Consider the following 15,351-nt stretch of genomic DNA (forward strand, 5'->3'; position numbering starts at 1 on the left):
AAACATTAATTTCAATCACGCCGTTCTGAAACAGGTAGGGTTACGACATTTCCATTCCATTAAACAAAGACGTGAAATGAAGAGTTGTCGATGGCATAAACTTAGAATCATCAAAAATTACAAACACGCATCCTAAATGCTACCAGTAATTTTAAATAATATATTAAAAATATAATCTGTATGCTAAAGCAGTGTACGTCTGCATGTATTCACAGACTCATAAGGAAAAAATCAGTGACCAAAGCCTGTTTGTTTGTTTGTTTGTTTAATGAATTAATCAACTTGGCCAAAAAAGTCAATTATTGATGACAACCATTCTTAATATTTGGATACTGGGAACGACCCGTTCTTCAAGTGCCTGAGCACTGCGGGTCCCAACTTTTCGTTGGCTCGATCTATAGACATTCGGTAGGACTCCTTGGATGAGGGATCGGCCCGTCGCAAGGCCTCTACCTGTACACAGGACAGCACGACACAGACATCCATGGTTTGAGTGGGATTCGAACCCATGGCCACTGTGGACCCCGACGTTCTTAATATGTCACAGAATCTCCCATGTCAGTTGCTACAGGGAGACTTTTAAGGAAAGCTGGAAAAAACTTCTTCAACACCAGAATAAAGAAACAGCACACAGCATTCAAATACAAATACATAAATACGCCACGTAGTAAAGATACAGGATTGTATCTGCTAACAAAAGAAGGCTTACCATGTCGGTCTCCCTGCTCGTATAAATGGGTTCCTGGTCATTGTACATCAGCGGAGTAAAACCACATAAAGTGGAATCTTCTGGCAGTCTAACAAGTTCATAATCTGCGAACAAAAACTGTGGTATTCTCGGTGCAAACAAACCATAATCAGTTACATTACTTTTTAATCTTGGGCTCAATAATTACTGTATCGTGGGTTTGAAAATATGAAATCAAAAATACCGACTCAGACCTCTATTTATTAAACGTTACACACATTTAAAAATGTCACACGAGTACGACAAGACACGTTCATTCTAACCTGACCATTTCTGCTGAATATCACTAGTGGAGTTTATTCTTAAAGTGACTCACAAATAATTCAAATTCAATGCGTACAGCCAGTCCATCACAAAATTAAGTAAAAAGTAATGAAGTTAAAGCAGTGCCAAAAGCTCAAAACGTAAGATGTACTTTCTAACGTAAACCTGATGCAACATAATCCGCTCGTCACATAAACAACCAAACACACTCGTATCAGTGATGCATTAAATAGTACGAGTATTCGGTTAAAATGAGTCTCCAGGGTTTAATCGTCTCATTATCTTCGCAAAACCAGTTTTGTTATTAAATTAAAATGTTACAATTCAAACTTAATTGTATTAAAATTTCAATTCCTCCTTACAAACACATCAGTGCATACAAAACACGCATACTACTGAAAACTTAGCTTTCAGTGATTAGTCACGTCAAAACATTTACGACTATTCAATATCTCAGCAAATATTGGAGTTACAAACTTCAGGGTGAAGAAGGGATAATTCTCGACACGCATCTATCGCGTTGTTATCATAAATCAGACTTACGTTTTCAAAGTCACGCCCTTCGTATGCGCTCATCAAAGAAAAGGTTTCTAACACAAAAACCAAAATATCTTAAATACTTAATCGGGATAGACACTGACCTTCTCTGGGTCCCGTAACCAAAACAGTCTTCTGATACTCCAACTTCTCAAGAAGGTTGACCAGAGATGCAAGCCAGCTCCACGCATCTCCTGCAGGTCTGCGAACAATAGGCGGCCATTCTCTGACGCAAACATTTGTCACAACTCGAGCTATTTACACAAATTAATATTTTCCAGACCAAACTAAGCTCGTGGCCAACGCACATGTCACAGGATTCTGTTATGTGGCATACGGTGTTAATGTCTGATATGAGAATACACGTGTATGACGTGTTCATGACAACTTAAAAATCATCTCAGGCTGTAACAGATTCTTCGGAATAAACTATTCAACAGAAAATGAACGTAAGAGGTCAATGGGAAGACTTTGGCATAGATGAGAGGATAATACAAAATGAATCTTGAAGAAATAGGACGTCTGGGTGCCACAAATTTGGGAATTTCAAGTCAAGGAACCACTAGTTTCTCAATAAGGGCCCTCCTCTAATTAGCCATACAACACTGAATGTTTTATAATTATTTACAGGTCTACAGGGGAATACAATGAGCCGGGATAGCTCAGTCAGTATAGTGACTAGCTACGGGCTGGACGACCGGGGTTCGATCCCCGACGGGGGCAGAGGATTTTTCCTCCGGCTCTGGGGCCCACCCAGCCTCCTCTACAATGGGTACCGGGATCCTTGCTATGGGGTAAAGCCGGAACGGGCGTGATGCTGAACACTCACCCCCATCTAGTGCCGAGGTCAAGAAAGAGAGGAGCTATACCTCCTCTCCCCCCAAGCGCCTACATGGCGTATAGTGGGACAAACTTTACTTTACAGGGGAATACAATCCTACAGCAGATAAAGTGAATCTCCTTTGCCGTCTTACGAACCAACAAACAACTTGGACCAGGCAGTCCAATAACCTCAGGACTTAATTGCATCTGCATTAATTACGTCGCCTCGTCACCTTCTTCCATTTTCCACTTACTTATTTATACATGATGCCACCTGCACGAGTTACCATTATTATACATTCTTTTCGATCCACGCATCTCAAAAGAACGCTAGATTGGCCGTTCATGATCACGGATGGACGATGCGTACATCGGCGAGTGAGCGTACCAAATCGATTGCTCTAAGCCCATCTACCAGCGATGGCATCTTCACCATGTAACTGTTGCACTAAGGAGTACATGTTTCTTTACGACCCATGAATTTTAATGTTGAGTACCCCTCGCGGCCGTCTTTCATGGAATATCAAGACGTTTTAAGTCTTCTTTTTTTTCATCCCGCATTGTGAACAGACAAGCGAGAAGATAATAAAGGCGATAGTCGATCTAATTACATTTACCAGTCGCTGTCGGATTTTGTCGATCAAACCCCGCCCCTTTCTGAACACAGATGTTGTAATGAAATTGTTTTGTGGTTATTAAGCAGCGAACGACGTCGTCCAAACCCATCTAGCACGAAAAATCACAAACTCATATTTATACGGTTACATCTTTCTAACAACGTAAGGTAAATAAACTCTGAAAATAAACAAACAAGCTAAGTTACTTTATAAATACATAATAAATGCGAAATTATTTAGAATATGCAAGGAATGACGTCCTTAAATCGAAACAGTCGTCAGGAGGATGGCTAATGAGCCAGTTCCACGGAGACTACTAAGTCTCACCCCATCGTAACATCAGCAACGGGGCAGAGGAGGTATTTAGAGAAAAAAATGTACAACGCAGAGTGAGACAGCAGACACACAAACAGTGAAATTAAAACCTTCTGAGATCCGATGAATGGCCGGTAATTAGGTTTAACTTTCAGGAGTTCCAGCGGGCACCTGAACATTTGCAAAAGATCCAGACACTTCCAGAAGATCATCCTAAGGCTTCAACTTCACCAAACGTAAGACGAATCTGCAATAACCGAGGCTTTCAATCCAGCTGGCGATTTACATCAACGGATAAACAACATTTCCAAAAAAAAAAAACTTTATTTAGATTTTGATTTTACGCTGGTAAATTCCGATTACACCGAAATTTTTAATAAAAGGACAGTGTTCGTTTAGTGTTCCTCTCCTTCACTAACCATCGTTAACAGCAGCTTTATTACATCCTTGTCATTTACGAGAGCAAAAAAACCTAACATACTTTTGACAAGTTCAGTTAGACGAACGACCCCGCGCGCCATCATTTATACCCGCACTTGGTCGGGGCCCTTAAAACGAGTTCTGTGGCTAATTACTGACACGGCCAATAAACATCATCCCAGCGCTTGTTCTCCCCTTGACAGGAAGAATGCCGAGAACATTCTGATTGTTTTGTGGAAGTTAGAAGTTAGGAGAATCAGACGTCAACGGCCTGCATAATATTTTTATGGATTTGCGCGCAAATGCTGATGGCACCTTCAGAAATTGCCAAAGTCTGCGTCTTCGCTAAGCCAATTAAGGGACGCCACGCGTGTAACATAACACTAAGGCGATGCAAAATTCTCGCATTTCTGTTCCGAGGGCCCGCGGTGAACAAAGATTAAGGCTTTGACCGGGATGTTCTTTTGTTAAATCTTATGTGGTACCGCCTGATTCGACTTCTAATGGTTAAGTGAAGTGTTTTCTTCGCGGTACGGTCTGGATTCGTAAAAAATATGAAGACGAGCTTCGGCTTCAAAGGGTTAACCAGCTGATTTTCGTAATGGTGAGGTGTAGTGTTTTCTTCGCGGTACGGACTGGATTCGTAAAAAATATGAAGACGAGCTTCGGCTTCAGAGGGTTAACCAGCTGATTTTCTTAATGGTGAGGTGTAGTGTTTTCTTCGCGGTACGGACTGAATTCATAAATAATATTCAGACGATCTTCGGCTTCAAAGGGTTAAGCTCCACGTCAGTCAACTACTGCCTGACTAAAGACACTTAACTGGACTCTTAGTCCTGGATTTAAACGAGGATAAGAGAACGCCTATCGTCCGTACACACCCAGTGGAGTTACTCGAACAGAAAGGAATTACTGCAGCTAGGATGTAAACAGATGATGAGACGCTGTTGGAAGACAATGCAGAATCAGAAGGCGGGCTGTGCAGACAGAAAACACGACCACATTTTACTCCTTCATATTCGGAAGTCCCCAGGTCGAATCCCGATTGAAGAAACAGTTTCCTAAGTAAATTCTGGTACGGTGGCTGAAAACAAGACACGCCCAAATTCTTCCACACAATTTCAAACTCATCCACCGTCATTTCTTATACAGGGTGTTTCTAAATTTCGTGCTATTATTGATAAGGGAGCTTGATGGCGTCAGCATGAGTCTAAAAGCGTCCAATGGCCACAGGAAGTGCTTCTGTAAACAGTTATGGAGGGTAACACTTCAAATTGCAAGTCTACTTCAAGTCAGTATGATTTACTATACAATGTTTACAAAATAATATCTCAATCTTCGGGGGATATTGGCATCCTATTGGACGAGTGTCGACGAAGTACCTCTGAGAGCTTTCTTCGAACACAAGGAAACTGCACAAGCTTCCTCGTTGGCGTCTTTCGACTCCATACACATCCGGAATACATCACAACACTTTCTCATACTTTAAGATACTTACCCCACCCTGTAGTCGATGCAGGAAGGCGGCGGGTTCCACACAGCGCTGTGGCATAACAACCAATCACACCAAACCTGACAGAGACACTTCATTACGATCCTCGATAAATTCTGGCTAAATTATAATATTAAAACCGTATCCAAATACAATACTGATAACAGCGCCACTTTAAAGTTCACTTACAAATAAATATGCATCTTTCAGCCGTAAGTAACACATGACTGACGATTTAGCTAGATCACAAAGCAATATAAAATGTAAACGAGGAAAAACAAATTCATACTTACGTTGTCTGAGGTTGTTTAATTTTAACCGTCTAATCACAATAAAATATTTTATTAAATATTAAAAAATTAAAATATTATTACTACAATTAACATTTAATATTTAAAATATTTAAAATATATTAAAATGATGCTCTTTCTATCGAAATGTTCGATTTACAATTAGAGCATCATCTTTTTCACGACATGTTTCGGTTTTCAATGAACCATCTTCAGGTGTATAATCGATATAAATTTAAATGTAATATTCTAAATGTAATCCTTCGTCAGATCTAGAAGAGGATAACTGATATTTAATGGACATCTGACGAAGGATTGCATTTAGAATATTACATTTAAATTTATATCGATTATACACCTGAAGATGGTTCATTGAAAACCGAAACATGTCGTGAAAAAGATGATGCTCTAATTGTAAATCGAACATTTCGATAGAAAGAGCATCATTTTAATATATTTTAAATATTTTAAATATTAAATGTTAATTGTAATAATAATATTTTAATATTTAATAAAATATTTTATTGTGATTAGACGGTTAAAATTAAACAATTATAATCATCACAGTATGACGCAACATTATCATCTCGTTATCTGAGGTGTTTATGTTTGGATTACAATCTTTTGGAATGTGTCACCGTCTACAGAAGGTAACCAACGTTTCGGAGGAACCTTCTGCCTCCATCTTACCCTGACTATACAGTGTCGCAACCCAAAAAATATCACAATTAAAACGCGTACTCAAATTGTTAATTGTGCATTTTTCGAGGTTTTCGACGTTTCTCAACAAAACTTCCGATCATCTCGCGAGGTTAAACTCACGTAAAAAGGAAACAGAAAAATACTAGCGATTGTGAACACGGACAGACTGATGGAAGGGCATGGAAGAAAGATGAAGCATCTCGCAAAAAGCTGTCTGCTGCACACTTCGTCTGTGAGAATCGAATCAGTTTTGTGATGCGAGGGGCCAAAACTCTAAACATTGGACACGACCTAAGGAAGTCAGGTCTGCTTTTCATTGAGGTGCGCTCCATTGCAACGCAGCAGAAAAACCTGGCACGTTCTGCTGTTCCGTGACGAAACAGTTCATTAATAATGTTAAAAGATTCTGCCTTGTCTACTGACAACCAACCCCGAACTCGTAGCAGAGTTCATAACTTGAACAACTTTCATACGTTCCGAAAGGCATGGCCAGACGGTCAGGGACATTTTCAAAATATCCCCCCTCCCCCAAAAGCACAGAGTTCGAACTGGATTTATAGGGAACAAAGGAAGGAATGGCCGATAGTGCATTATCGACGTACATTTTGAGAAAACACACAAAACTTCAAAGCCTAATGGTAACTATGTGTACCACCCGCTTTCATATTCAATAACTCTGAATTTCTTTCCTATCATTAACAACGCTGACTTCCTTAAAGACAATTACACAATTTATTTTTAAATATACACGCATTCTCTTTGACAGAAGAACTGCTTTCTGATGAACTCAAAGAGTTTCAAAAGCGTAACATTTAATTTTTTTTTAGAAACGCGACCCGCCATCTTGAACTTAAACTAATCACGAACACGAAACTACGCAACGGTAAAACCACGATGGGCTACTTTAAACGTTGAGTACACATATTTTTTCAATTGCGAACATCCCACAATTTAATGCGATTTAAAATCGCCGTTCAATCTAGGCAAATTATGAATACAACTGGTCCTAGAACCATCTTTATTACTAATTCTTTTCGAGATCTCGCTACAGAAACTTACATCCTGAAAGTTACGGTTTCACGGTCTAAAAGGGGCGAAGGACATGAATTAGTTAATTAATTAATAAGACGCATGTGTTAGTAACAAATGCAAATCGCTTACCTTGACTGCAGGCAGGAGAACTTGCGTGTCTTCGCCGACTATCAGCCGCGGAGGCTCAGTCCCTGTGGGCTGTTCCAACTGTTCCCTGAGGAGAGACACGCATTTCTCCAGGATCAAGTTGAACATCTGCAAGGACACGACAAGAGCGTTTTCCTGAACGGCTGACCGATACCCGGGTTCCAAATGGGCGGCTTCTGTAACGACCAAGAGAAGAAAGAGCTGTATCAACTCATTCGGTTTATTTTTAAACGCCAAGGAAGGAAACTACTGTGCGCGTCATTGGGCCCTATGATTCAAGGAAACAGACACTCAAACCAAGTACGAATTCGAATCTAGTACACGGTAATTATATAGTTACTCAACATCAACAAAGTATTTTTCGTAGATTTCAATAAAACTACAAATGAATCAATGTGCGTAATATATTCCCAAATTATTGCTAGAGTTGCCACGTGTTCGTCGCATTCCTCGATGACCACACCCTGGCAAAATAATTGGTCGTGGCCTCGAAGGTCTCCTGACTTCATCCTCGTGTAGAATGTCGTGAGCTTCCCGTAACAGAAACATCAGAGCAAACGTTTTCAAAATGGAGTACATGTATATCATATATTTGTCTTCAATGATAAAATACACCTCCGCAGAACATAAATTCTTTATAGTTTAAATGCGTCATGTTTGTGTTTTATAATTAAAATATATAATATAATTCAGGTCATATACACAAACTTTACTTACAGATGTTAAAATTTAAAATTTGCGCTATTCATCGTTACTACGATGTTACAATACTGCGCCTTATTGCGCAGTATTGTAACATCGTAGTAACGATGAATAGCGCAAATTTTAAATTTTAACATCTGTAAGTAAAGTTTGTGTATATGACCTGAATTATATTATATATTTTAATAAATTCTTTAATTACATTACAATGAAGAAGTGGTATTTGCATTTTACGTGCAAGCAATTCAATACGACTCGTGTGCTTGCTTCAGGTACTTCGGAGGCCTACGCCCCGAGTCCCTCAATCAAGCCGTGTGTAATAAAAGTATTTCTTAGGAAGCTGACAGTCGGTAACTCGGGTAGTTAGGTAATAAAACAGCAAACATGATAAAAGTCTCAAGGAAGTCTAATTGTACGCAGTACTACAAAATGTCAGTATGAGAAATATAATTTTTTGTTGCAAATGACATGACTAACCCAGGGACTTACCCTGAAATTGTGATTTACCAAAATGTAGTCTACAGTTATCTTAGTGTATCGAATACGTAGATGGACAGAATATAATATAAAATATAATTTTGTTTTTAAGTATAGTGGTAAGAACCAAGGCAGATTAAGTCTTAAGGTAAGATACTTAGTAATTTAAATCTGCTACAGTATAAGGCAGCAAACTTTCTTTTAACCAATTCCGAGTCTCGACGAATCGATACATGTAAAGCATTTACAGACACGAGAAGCGCGATCCAAATTTGATAGCTCATGGCTGGCATTCGAAACAAACAGGAACCAGGTGTTGGAAAAGAAGATGCAATGTGAAGAATCAAAGCCAACATTTTGAACCTTGTGTCGTGACGAAAACAAGAGTCCAACAGAATTATCTAAATCTTTAATACAACGGGAACGTAGAAAACGATTATGATGCCTAATTAAAGTCAATTCTATTACTTTTGGTCGTAAAGGACATACCAGCAATTTCACTAACATTAATAAAAATACGATTTTAAATCATTTTTTTAAAAAAAAATATTAATGTCAGACTAAAATGTTCATGTACTGCACACATTCTGAGAGCCACGTCTCAAAGACTCTGCTGAGGCTGCCGGACTTATCACGGCGCGAAGGACGAATTTTCGTGCTGATGACCAGCGCTTGGCAGGTGGCGTTCCAGATTCTCCGCGGTCAGTACAGAATCCCCCCCCCCCCCCCATGCTCCGATTGTCCAATACTAATCGAATCAAACCACTGAGAAGAAAAGTGCAGAAATTATGACGCGAATCAAAAGATGCTGCAGGAAACAGTTTGACGTATGAAGAAAACTGGACAAAGGATTCTTTCAAATCCTTTGTTCGGTTTAACGGAAGACAGATTTTTCAAGCCACAGAAGAGTGCGTATTTCGTCTTCTGGGTTACGCGTGTCTGCGTGTAGTCTTGACGGAAACAGACAGAAGGATAAAACCCAAAATCGATCCTAAAGCAATCTGATGCCAGGACATTGAAAGGACTCGACTGGCTTAAGGGTGGGTCCAGTCGAGGACTCCTGTGAACGCTGGAGAACTCTCTCTTTCTCTGTCCAGCTTGGCAAGAAGCATTCTGTTCCACCACTCTGTTTATGAATCTTGGAAACACTGCACTTTCTTGGCGTCTAATGGGGATCGTAAGTATTGGTCGAAGTTTCCTCCACTGTCTTACTGCAACTTTTGCTTTAAAATGGCAGAACTTAAGTCTACCGACGTTTCAGACTACAAGACAGCAATTTTCGTACTCACCTCAACTCCTACGTCATTAGTTTTCCTCAGTCAAATTGCACGTTTAAAGATGACAATGTCTGTATATAACAGTCGGAATATCTCAGTCAGTACAATGACTAAGAATCGGGCTGGACGACCGGAGTTCGATTCCCGACAGGCACAGGGATTATTCTGTTCAGCAGTACATCAGATTAATTCTGAGGCCCACCCACTCTTCTATCAAAATGGTTTTGGGAGCTCTTCCGCTGGGGATAAAGCACATTAATCCCCACATCTAGTGTACGAGTAGTTAGGCTATATGCCACTTTTCCGCGCCCCTTCGCGGAGTCGCGTTTATTAATTTAAGGCGTAGGCATCACGACAGGTTGCAAGAGAATCAATCATAGGAAATAAAAGCGAATTTCAGGGGAAGGTTCAAAGAATGCGACGAGATTTGCCCAACGAATATGGCGTAGCTGACTTAAAAATATCGGTAATAAAATTAAGACTTTACTCTGTACTTAGTAAGTAAGTTAAGTGGGTTCACAAAGCAGTGCTAAACTGCAAGGGGCTTGCCTCCAAGACAAGGGATCGAAGACAGAAGACAAAAGCCAGCAACTCAGAGGGGGAAAAATTCCCGAATGAAAGATATTAAAATAAGTATGCGATGATGCCAGCAGCTTCTTCGTTGCTACTTCAAAGAACTAACCCTCGACACATTTCAGTTGTATCCTATGCAATCACAACAGCACATTTGTCCATTTTTGGGGATAATGTCCACAACGAAGAGAGAAGGTCCATCATGGAATAGACTGCTGGTGTTAGGTAGGCGCATTGACCTCCGTGTTCGCTGGTGCAGAACGCCAAGAACTGGAGGAGGGGGAAGGAGAATCAGCAGAAACGTGGACATTACAAAACACGAATAAGATAGAAACTTACACGAAAAAATAAAAACACTTCAAGGGGAAAAAAAGTGTACAAAAATTTCAAGGTACGGGGGAAGGCCCGACCTTGGAACAGCCTTGCTCGGGTCATTTCCCGGCCGACTTGCAGAGATGGTGGAAGACGCGGGGGCATTCAGAGCTTGTTATGCTGACTGGTTTGCGAGGTTTTGTTACGGCAAGGCACGACCGGACGAACTCGCATCACCAAGGCTGGCCATCGCTCCCTGATTTGCTGATATTATCACATGATTCCTCGAGCCGCGTCAGAAATGACGAAGCATATTGTTTGGTGATAGCCTGCTGCTTCCACCTTCGTCTTCCTTTTTCCCTCCATTCCACGGATATCTTGTCAAGGAGCTGGAAAAGATCGCTGGCCTTCCAACAGTTACAAACACCACACAGCAGGAACAAAATTCCAATTGGCGGGCGACCATCAATTATTGCAACAAGATGAAGATTGGAAATGCGTACCGTACTTACACCGCCAAGGCTTCATTTGGTTTAACTAGTGTTAAGGGCAGCTATTTTAGAAGACAACTAGACTATTATTCATATATTTAGCAACTCGGTTGATTTCTTATTAAACCTCACACACGACTCGTTCGTTGTACGAATTGAACGAAGTAAACATTTCGTTTACTTCATTTAAAACACACAAAATAAAATTATTTTTACCCGTTACTTTGTATGGATGTGAAACTTGGTATCTCATATTAAGGGACGAGAAGATCTGGACCAAAAAGAAATTAAATGAGAGAAGGCTGGAGAAAATTGCATGGGTTTAACGAGAACCTACATAATTTGTATTCTTCAAAAGATATCATTAGGACAATCAAGTCGATGAGGTTAAGATGTCGGAAGACGGGAAATGAGTATCAAAGTTCTGATTGAAAAGCCTGAATATGTAGACAGGATACAATATCAAAACGGATCTTATGAAAATCGGATGGGAGGGTGAGGGCTGGATTCAGCTGGCTCGAAACAGGGTCCAGTGGCGGGCTCTTGTGGGCACAATAATCAAACCTATGGTTCCATAAAAGGCGGATAATTTCTTGACAAGTACTATTTTTATCATGTCGGTAGTTAGTTCCTGGAAACTTATTTCAATTATTATAACATGACGATTTGACTGAAGAACTGGGGTGACTCTGACAGTACACTGACTAGCTACGGATTGGAGGTAGGGTTTTGATTTTTGCCGTGGGGAGTGATTTCTCCGTTCGCCACCACTGGGTCCACATCGGATAAGGCACTCACAGTCTACAAAGAAAAGGGTGACGGTATCTCTTTCTCCTGACACAATGCGGACGGAACGTGAAGCTATACCTTCACTCCCGCACTCATTCGTCTTCATGATGTATCGCTTAAAATACTGCAACTAATTTCTCGTTACTGGTCAGTTCCTACACAAGTCAACCAACTGCACTCCCCTAGCAGTTAGGTAGCCTAACACTCAGGCGTTCCTCTTCTGTGCGCCCCCATCGACAATGCCTGGGAAAGAGCATGATCTCACGAACGTAGATAATAGGACGGACTATATAAGGCGCAACACTGGATGAAGGGTAGACCCATCGCTGAGTACAATGGAATCTGTTTTATTTCGATCCAATCAAACGCCATGACTGGTATGATGTCGTAATCTCGCTTGATAATGAGGTTCTGTTCAGATAACTCTGCCAACAAAGTATGAAGATGCCAAGCCTCTTGGTTCCAATCTTCGAAGGTCTACGGCGTACACACCGGACACTGTAAGCGGAATTCAGAGAACATACGCACGTCTGTGAAGTGGACAAAGCACGTATTCAACCGGTAGCAACATTCTGACTATATTTCCCACCAGCCCAACGCCTGGGATATGATTTCACACACGAGTACGAAGAATTTTTTTAAAAAAAATAAAAGGTAAATTTCGCCAGTGAAACGATGTCACTCCAAAGGTCGCATGTAAATGAAGACGACTGGTACTTTACAGCAGTGGTATTCAACCATGGGTACGCGTACCCCCGGGGGTACGCGAAGACATCTTAGGGGGTACTTGAAATTTAACAAAATACATATTTTTTTATGATTAATCAGTAATGTAATTAATTAAATTTATTTTAGATGTAGATTATACATGTATAACTTGAATTATACACCAACAACTTTGGGGGGTACAAAGTTGAAGAGAAATTATATCTGGGGGTACGCGAACAAAAAGGGTTGAATACCACTGCTTTACAGAACACATTTCACGTTATCTATAATTTAGAAAATTCTCACTTCAGCCTACGTGTGAATTGTATACCCATATTTATGTTGCTTTTAAAAAAAAGTAAATATACCCATTTTAAGTAAATGTGATGTATCGATAAAGTCGTGTGTGTACGCACGTACGAAACAGCTTTGCTATCTGCACACAATCCATTCCTTGCACATGTTCCATTTTTTTACAAATAAGTCACACTTGTGCCAGAATACAGAACACAAAGTTATACCACCAATAAATATTTAACATGAGCTGCGTGACTTTTCCATCACTCCGCATAACAACCAAGTTTATTCGGAAAGCAGCGTCTACTGACACTACAGCAAAACACATTTTCAATCTACCTGACCTGTAAACTTTAACCGGAAACAAAGTGTTCGCATATGCATCGTTGATCGCCTAACTCTTGCTGTAAAAGAGATTCCAAACGCACTGAAAAGTGTTAAACCAGGTTGCGAAGAATGTGAAGTACGTATATAAAATCAAGACCACTCAGTTGGACAACTTACAGTGCCGTTTGTTACGAAATAGGTATCAGTAACAGAGTTTCGATGTTTATCACGAGACAGTGTTTTGGTTCGCGTATTAACTATGACCTCTGAACTTTCATCACTTCTGTGTGTGGCTCCAGAGGTTAGCATACCTAGCAGACATCTTAACAAACACAAGTCTAAATTAACTAAATTTATTTCTGAAAGCAATGACCATCAGTCATCTCGGCACGTGAAAAGATCAAGTCTTTCTTAAACAACGCGACGTTTAAATTTCGTTAGCGGTTAAAAAACGAAGCGGGGAGGGGGGGGGCAGCACAGAGTGTAAGAAGAATAAGAATAAAAAGTTATGTCCTACGAAGAAGAAACAATCTAAGAAATAATAACAACAACAACAAAACGAAAAGATGCCGATCTAATAACATGCCTGAGCTACCAACAATAATTTGATGAGTTACATCAGAAGAGGAGGAGGGCTTGTCGGTCAGCTCGTGTTTTACGGCCAACAGGAATGCTTCACCGTGGCGCCAGGAAGCCCGCGACGATTGCACAACCTACCGCCTCACTTGAAAGACATAAAATACAATCAGCAAGAACATAAAACAAGGGCCAAGCTGCAGCTCCAGGTGGTTACGGTTACAGCTCGCCGCCATCTTCCGGTTTCATCTGGAGACTTCCATTGCCCACGTTCTACTGAACTCTTCTGCAATCGACGCCAATACGAGACTGTCCAGAGTTCATCGGCTACCTTGGCGTCACGTCGTACACCAAAGGTTCCTTCAAGCAGACACATTTCTTCCTTTTCTTGTTTATAGTTGTTTAACGACACTAACTGGAAAGGATGTGGTAGCGTCTGCCTGGAGAGACGGCGTCCAAATGTTTACAGCATTTTCAATATTAGTCCAGCAGGGAATTAAATTCTTACAACCACGATCGAAATCATCCTATCCCAAGTCCAATTAAGAGATTACCTTCAAAACATGCATCTACATTCACGCCAATTACATTTCTCATTAATCTTTATTGCCCGAAAGCCTGATCATTACAACTTAATGTAATATATTCGCAAACTGTGTGTGGTAACCGGAGCTCACGCAAATACACAACTTCTGAAAATTTTCTAGAGTCCAATACAACAAAGGGGAGACAGGAAGAGATTTATACTTTTCTTTCAACTAATGAAACGTCGAATCAACGCACACCAGAAAGAACGCCCCTACAATTACTATACGAACAATCCTATCCTACGTTAACAATTACAAACATTGCGACAGATCGAATCGTTGAGAAATTTAACACAGTTGAAATCTGTATCATTTCTGATAAGTTCAGCACAGAAACGGATAATTAATGACACACATTTTTTTGTTCAAAAACTTCAGTCCCTCACTCGTCATCCTCAGAATTAATGACCCGTGTGATGGATTTCGGTCAGGTGCAGGTTCAAGAAATGGCCAAGTTATTAGCCGGTCCGTGTAAAAACGAGAGCAAATGAGTCAGACCATTGAAAAGGGGCATTTCCCGTTACATAATGGAGCGATGCGTAAGTACGGACATCAAGCCACTTTTTTTACTACAGAGCTTAAAAGATGAGTTACACCTGCCAGCAGAGCAGGAATTTAAAGCATTAATGCCCACCGGGCATCTTTCTACCCCGTTAGATTTTAACAAGAAGCTCTCGGAAGAACTCGTGACACATACTTTCATTCGAATTTTGTAATATATATCGTGAGGCCAGCAAGTACCATAAATTAGGATCATACTTTCTACGCGTGTAGACTTCCATTACGTTCCATACATGACATACAGACTCAAAACAGCAAGTCTGGTAGGTACGTACGCAATTGTCAACA

The 15,351-nt window shown here is 40.4% G+C and overlaps 1 protein-coding gene across 2 annotated transcripts in view; it reads right to left on the bottom strand.

Annotated features, from left to right (window-relative positions):
- Nucleotides 1-15,351, bottom strand: part of LOC110838517 (uncharacterized) — a 56,274-nt gene that overhangs the window by 15,224 nt on the left and 25,699 nt on the right. For both annotated transcript variants that reach the window (XM_087351288.1, XM_087351287.1), the window contains 4 exons: nt 7,369-7,562; nt 5,222-5,295; nt 1,654-1,751; nt 710-813 (listed from right to left, as the gene is read on the bottom strand). In XM_087351288.1, the coding sequence (XP_087207414.1) occupies nt 710-813; nt 1,654-1,751; nt 5,222-5,295; nt 7,369-7,562 (470 nt within the window). The remainder of the gene's footprint in view (nt 1-709; nt 814-1,653; nt 1,752-5,221; nt 5,296-7,368; nt 7,563-15,351) is intronic.

Source organism: Zootermopsis nevadensis, unplaced genomic scaffold, assembly GCF_977971745.1.
Source record: "Zootermopsis nevadensis isolate Lab colony 2312 unplaced genomic scaffold, Znev_1.0 Znev_ptg000019l, whole genome shotgun sequence".
NCBI classification, from domain to species: domain Eukaryota; kingdom Metazoa; phylum Arthropoda; class Insecta; order Blattodea; family Termopsidae; genus Zootermopsis; species Zootermopsis nevadensis.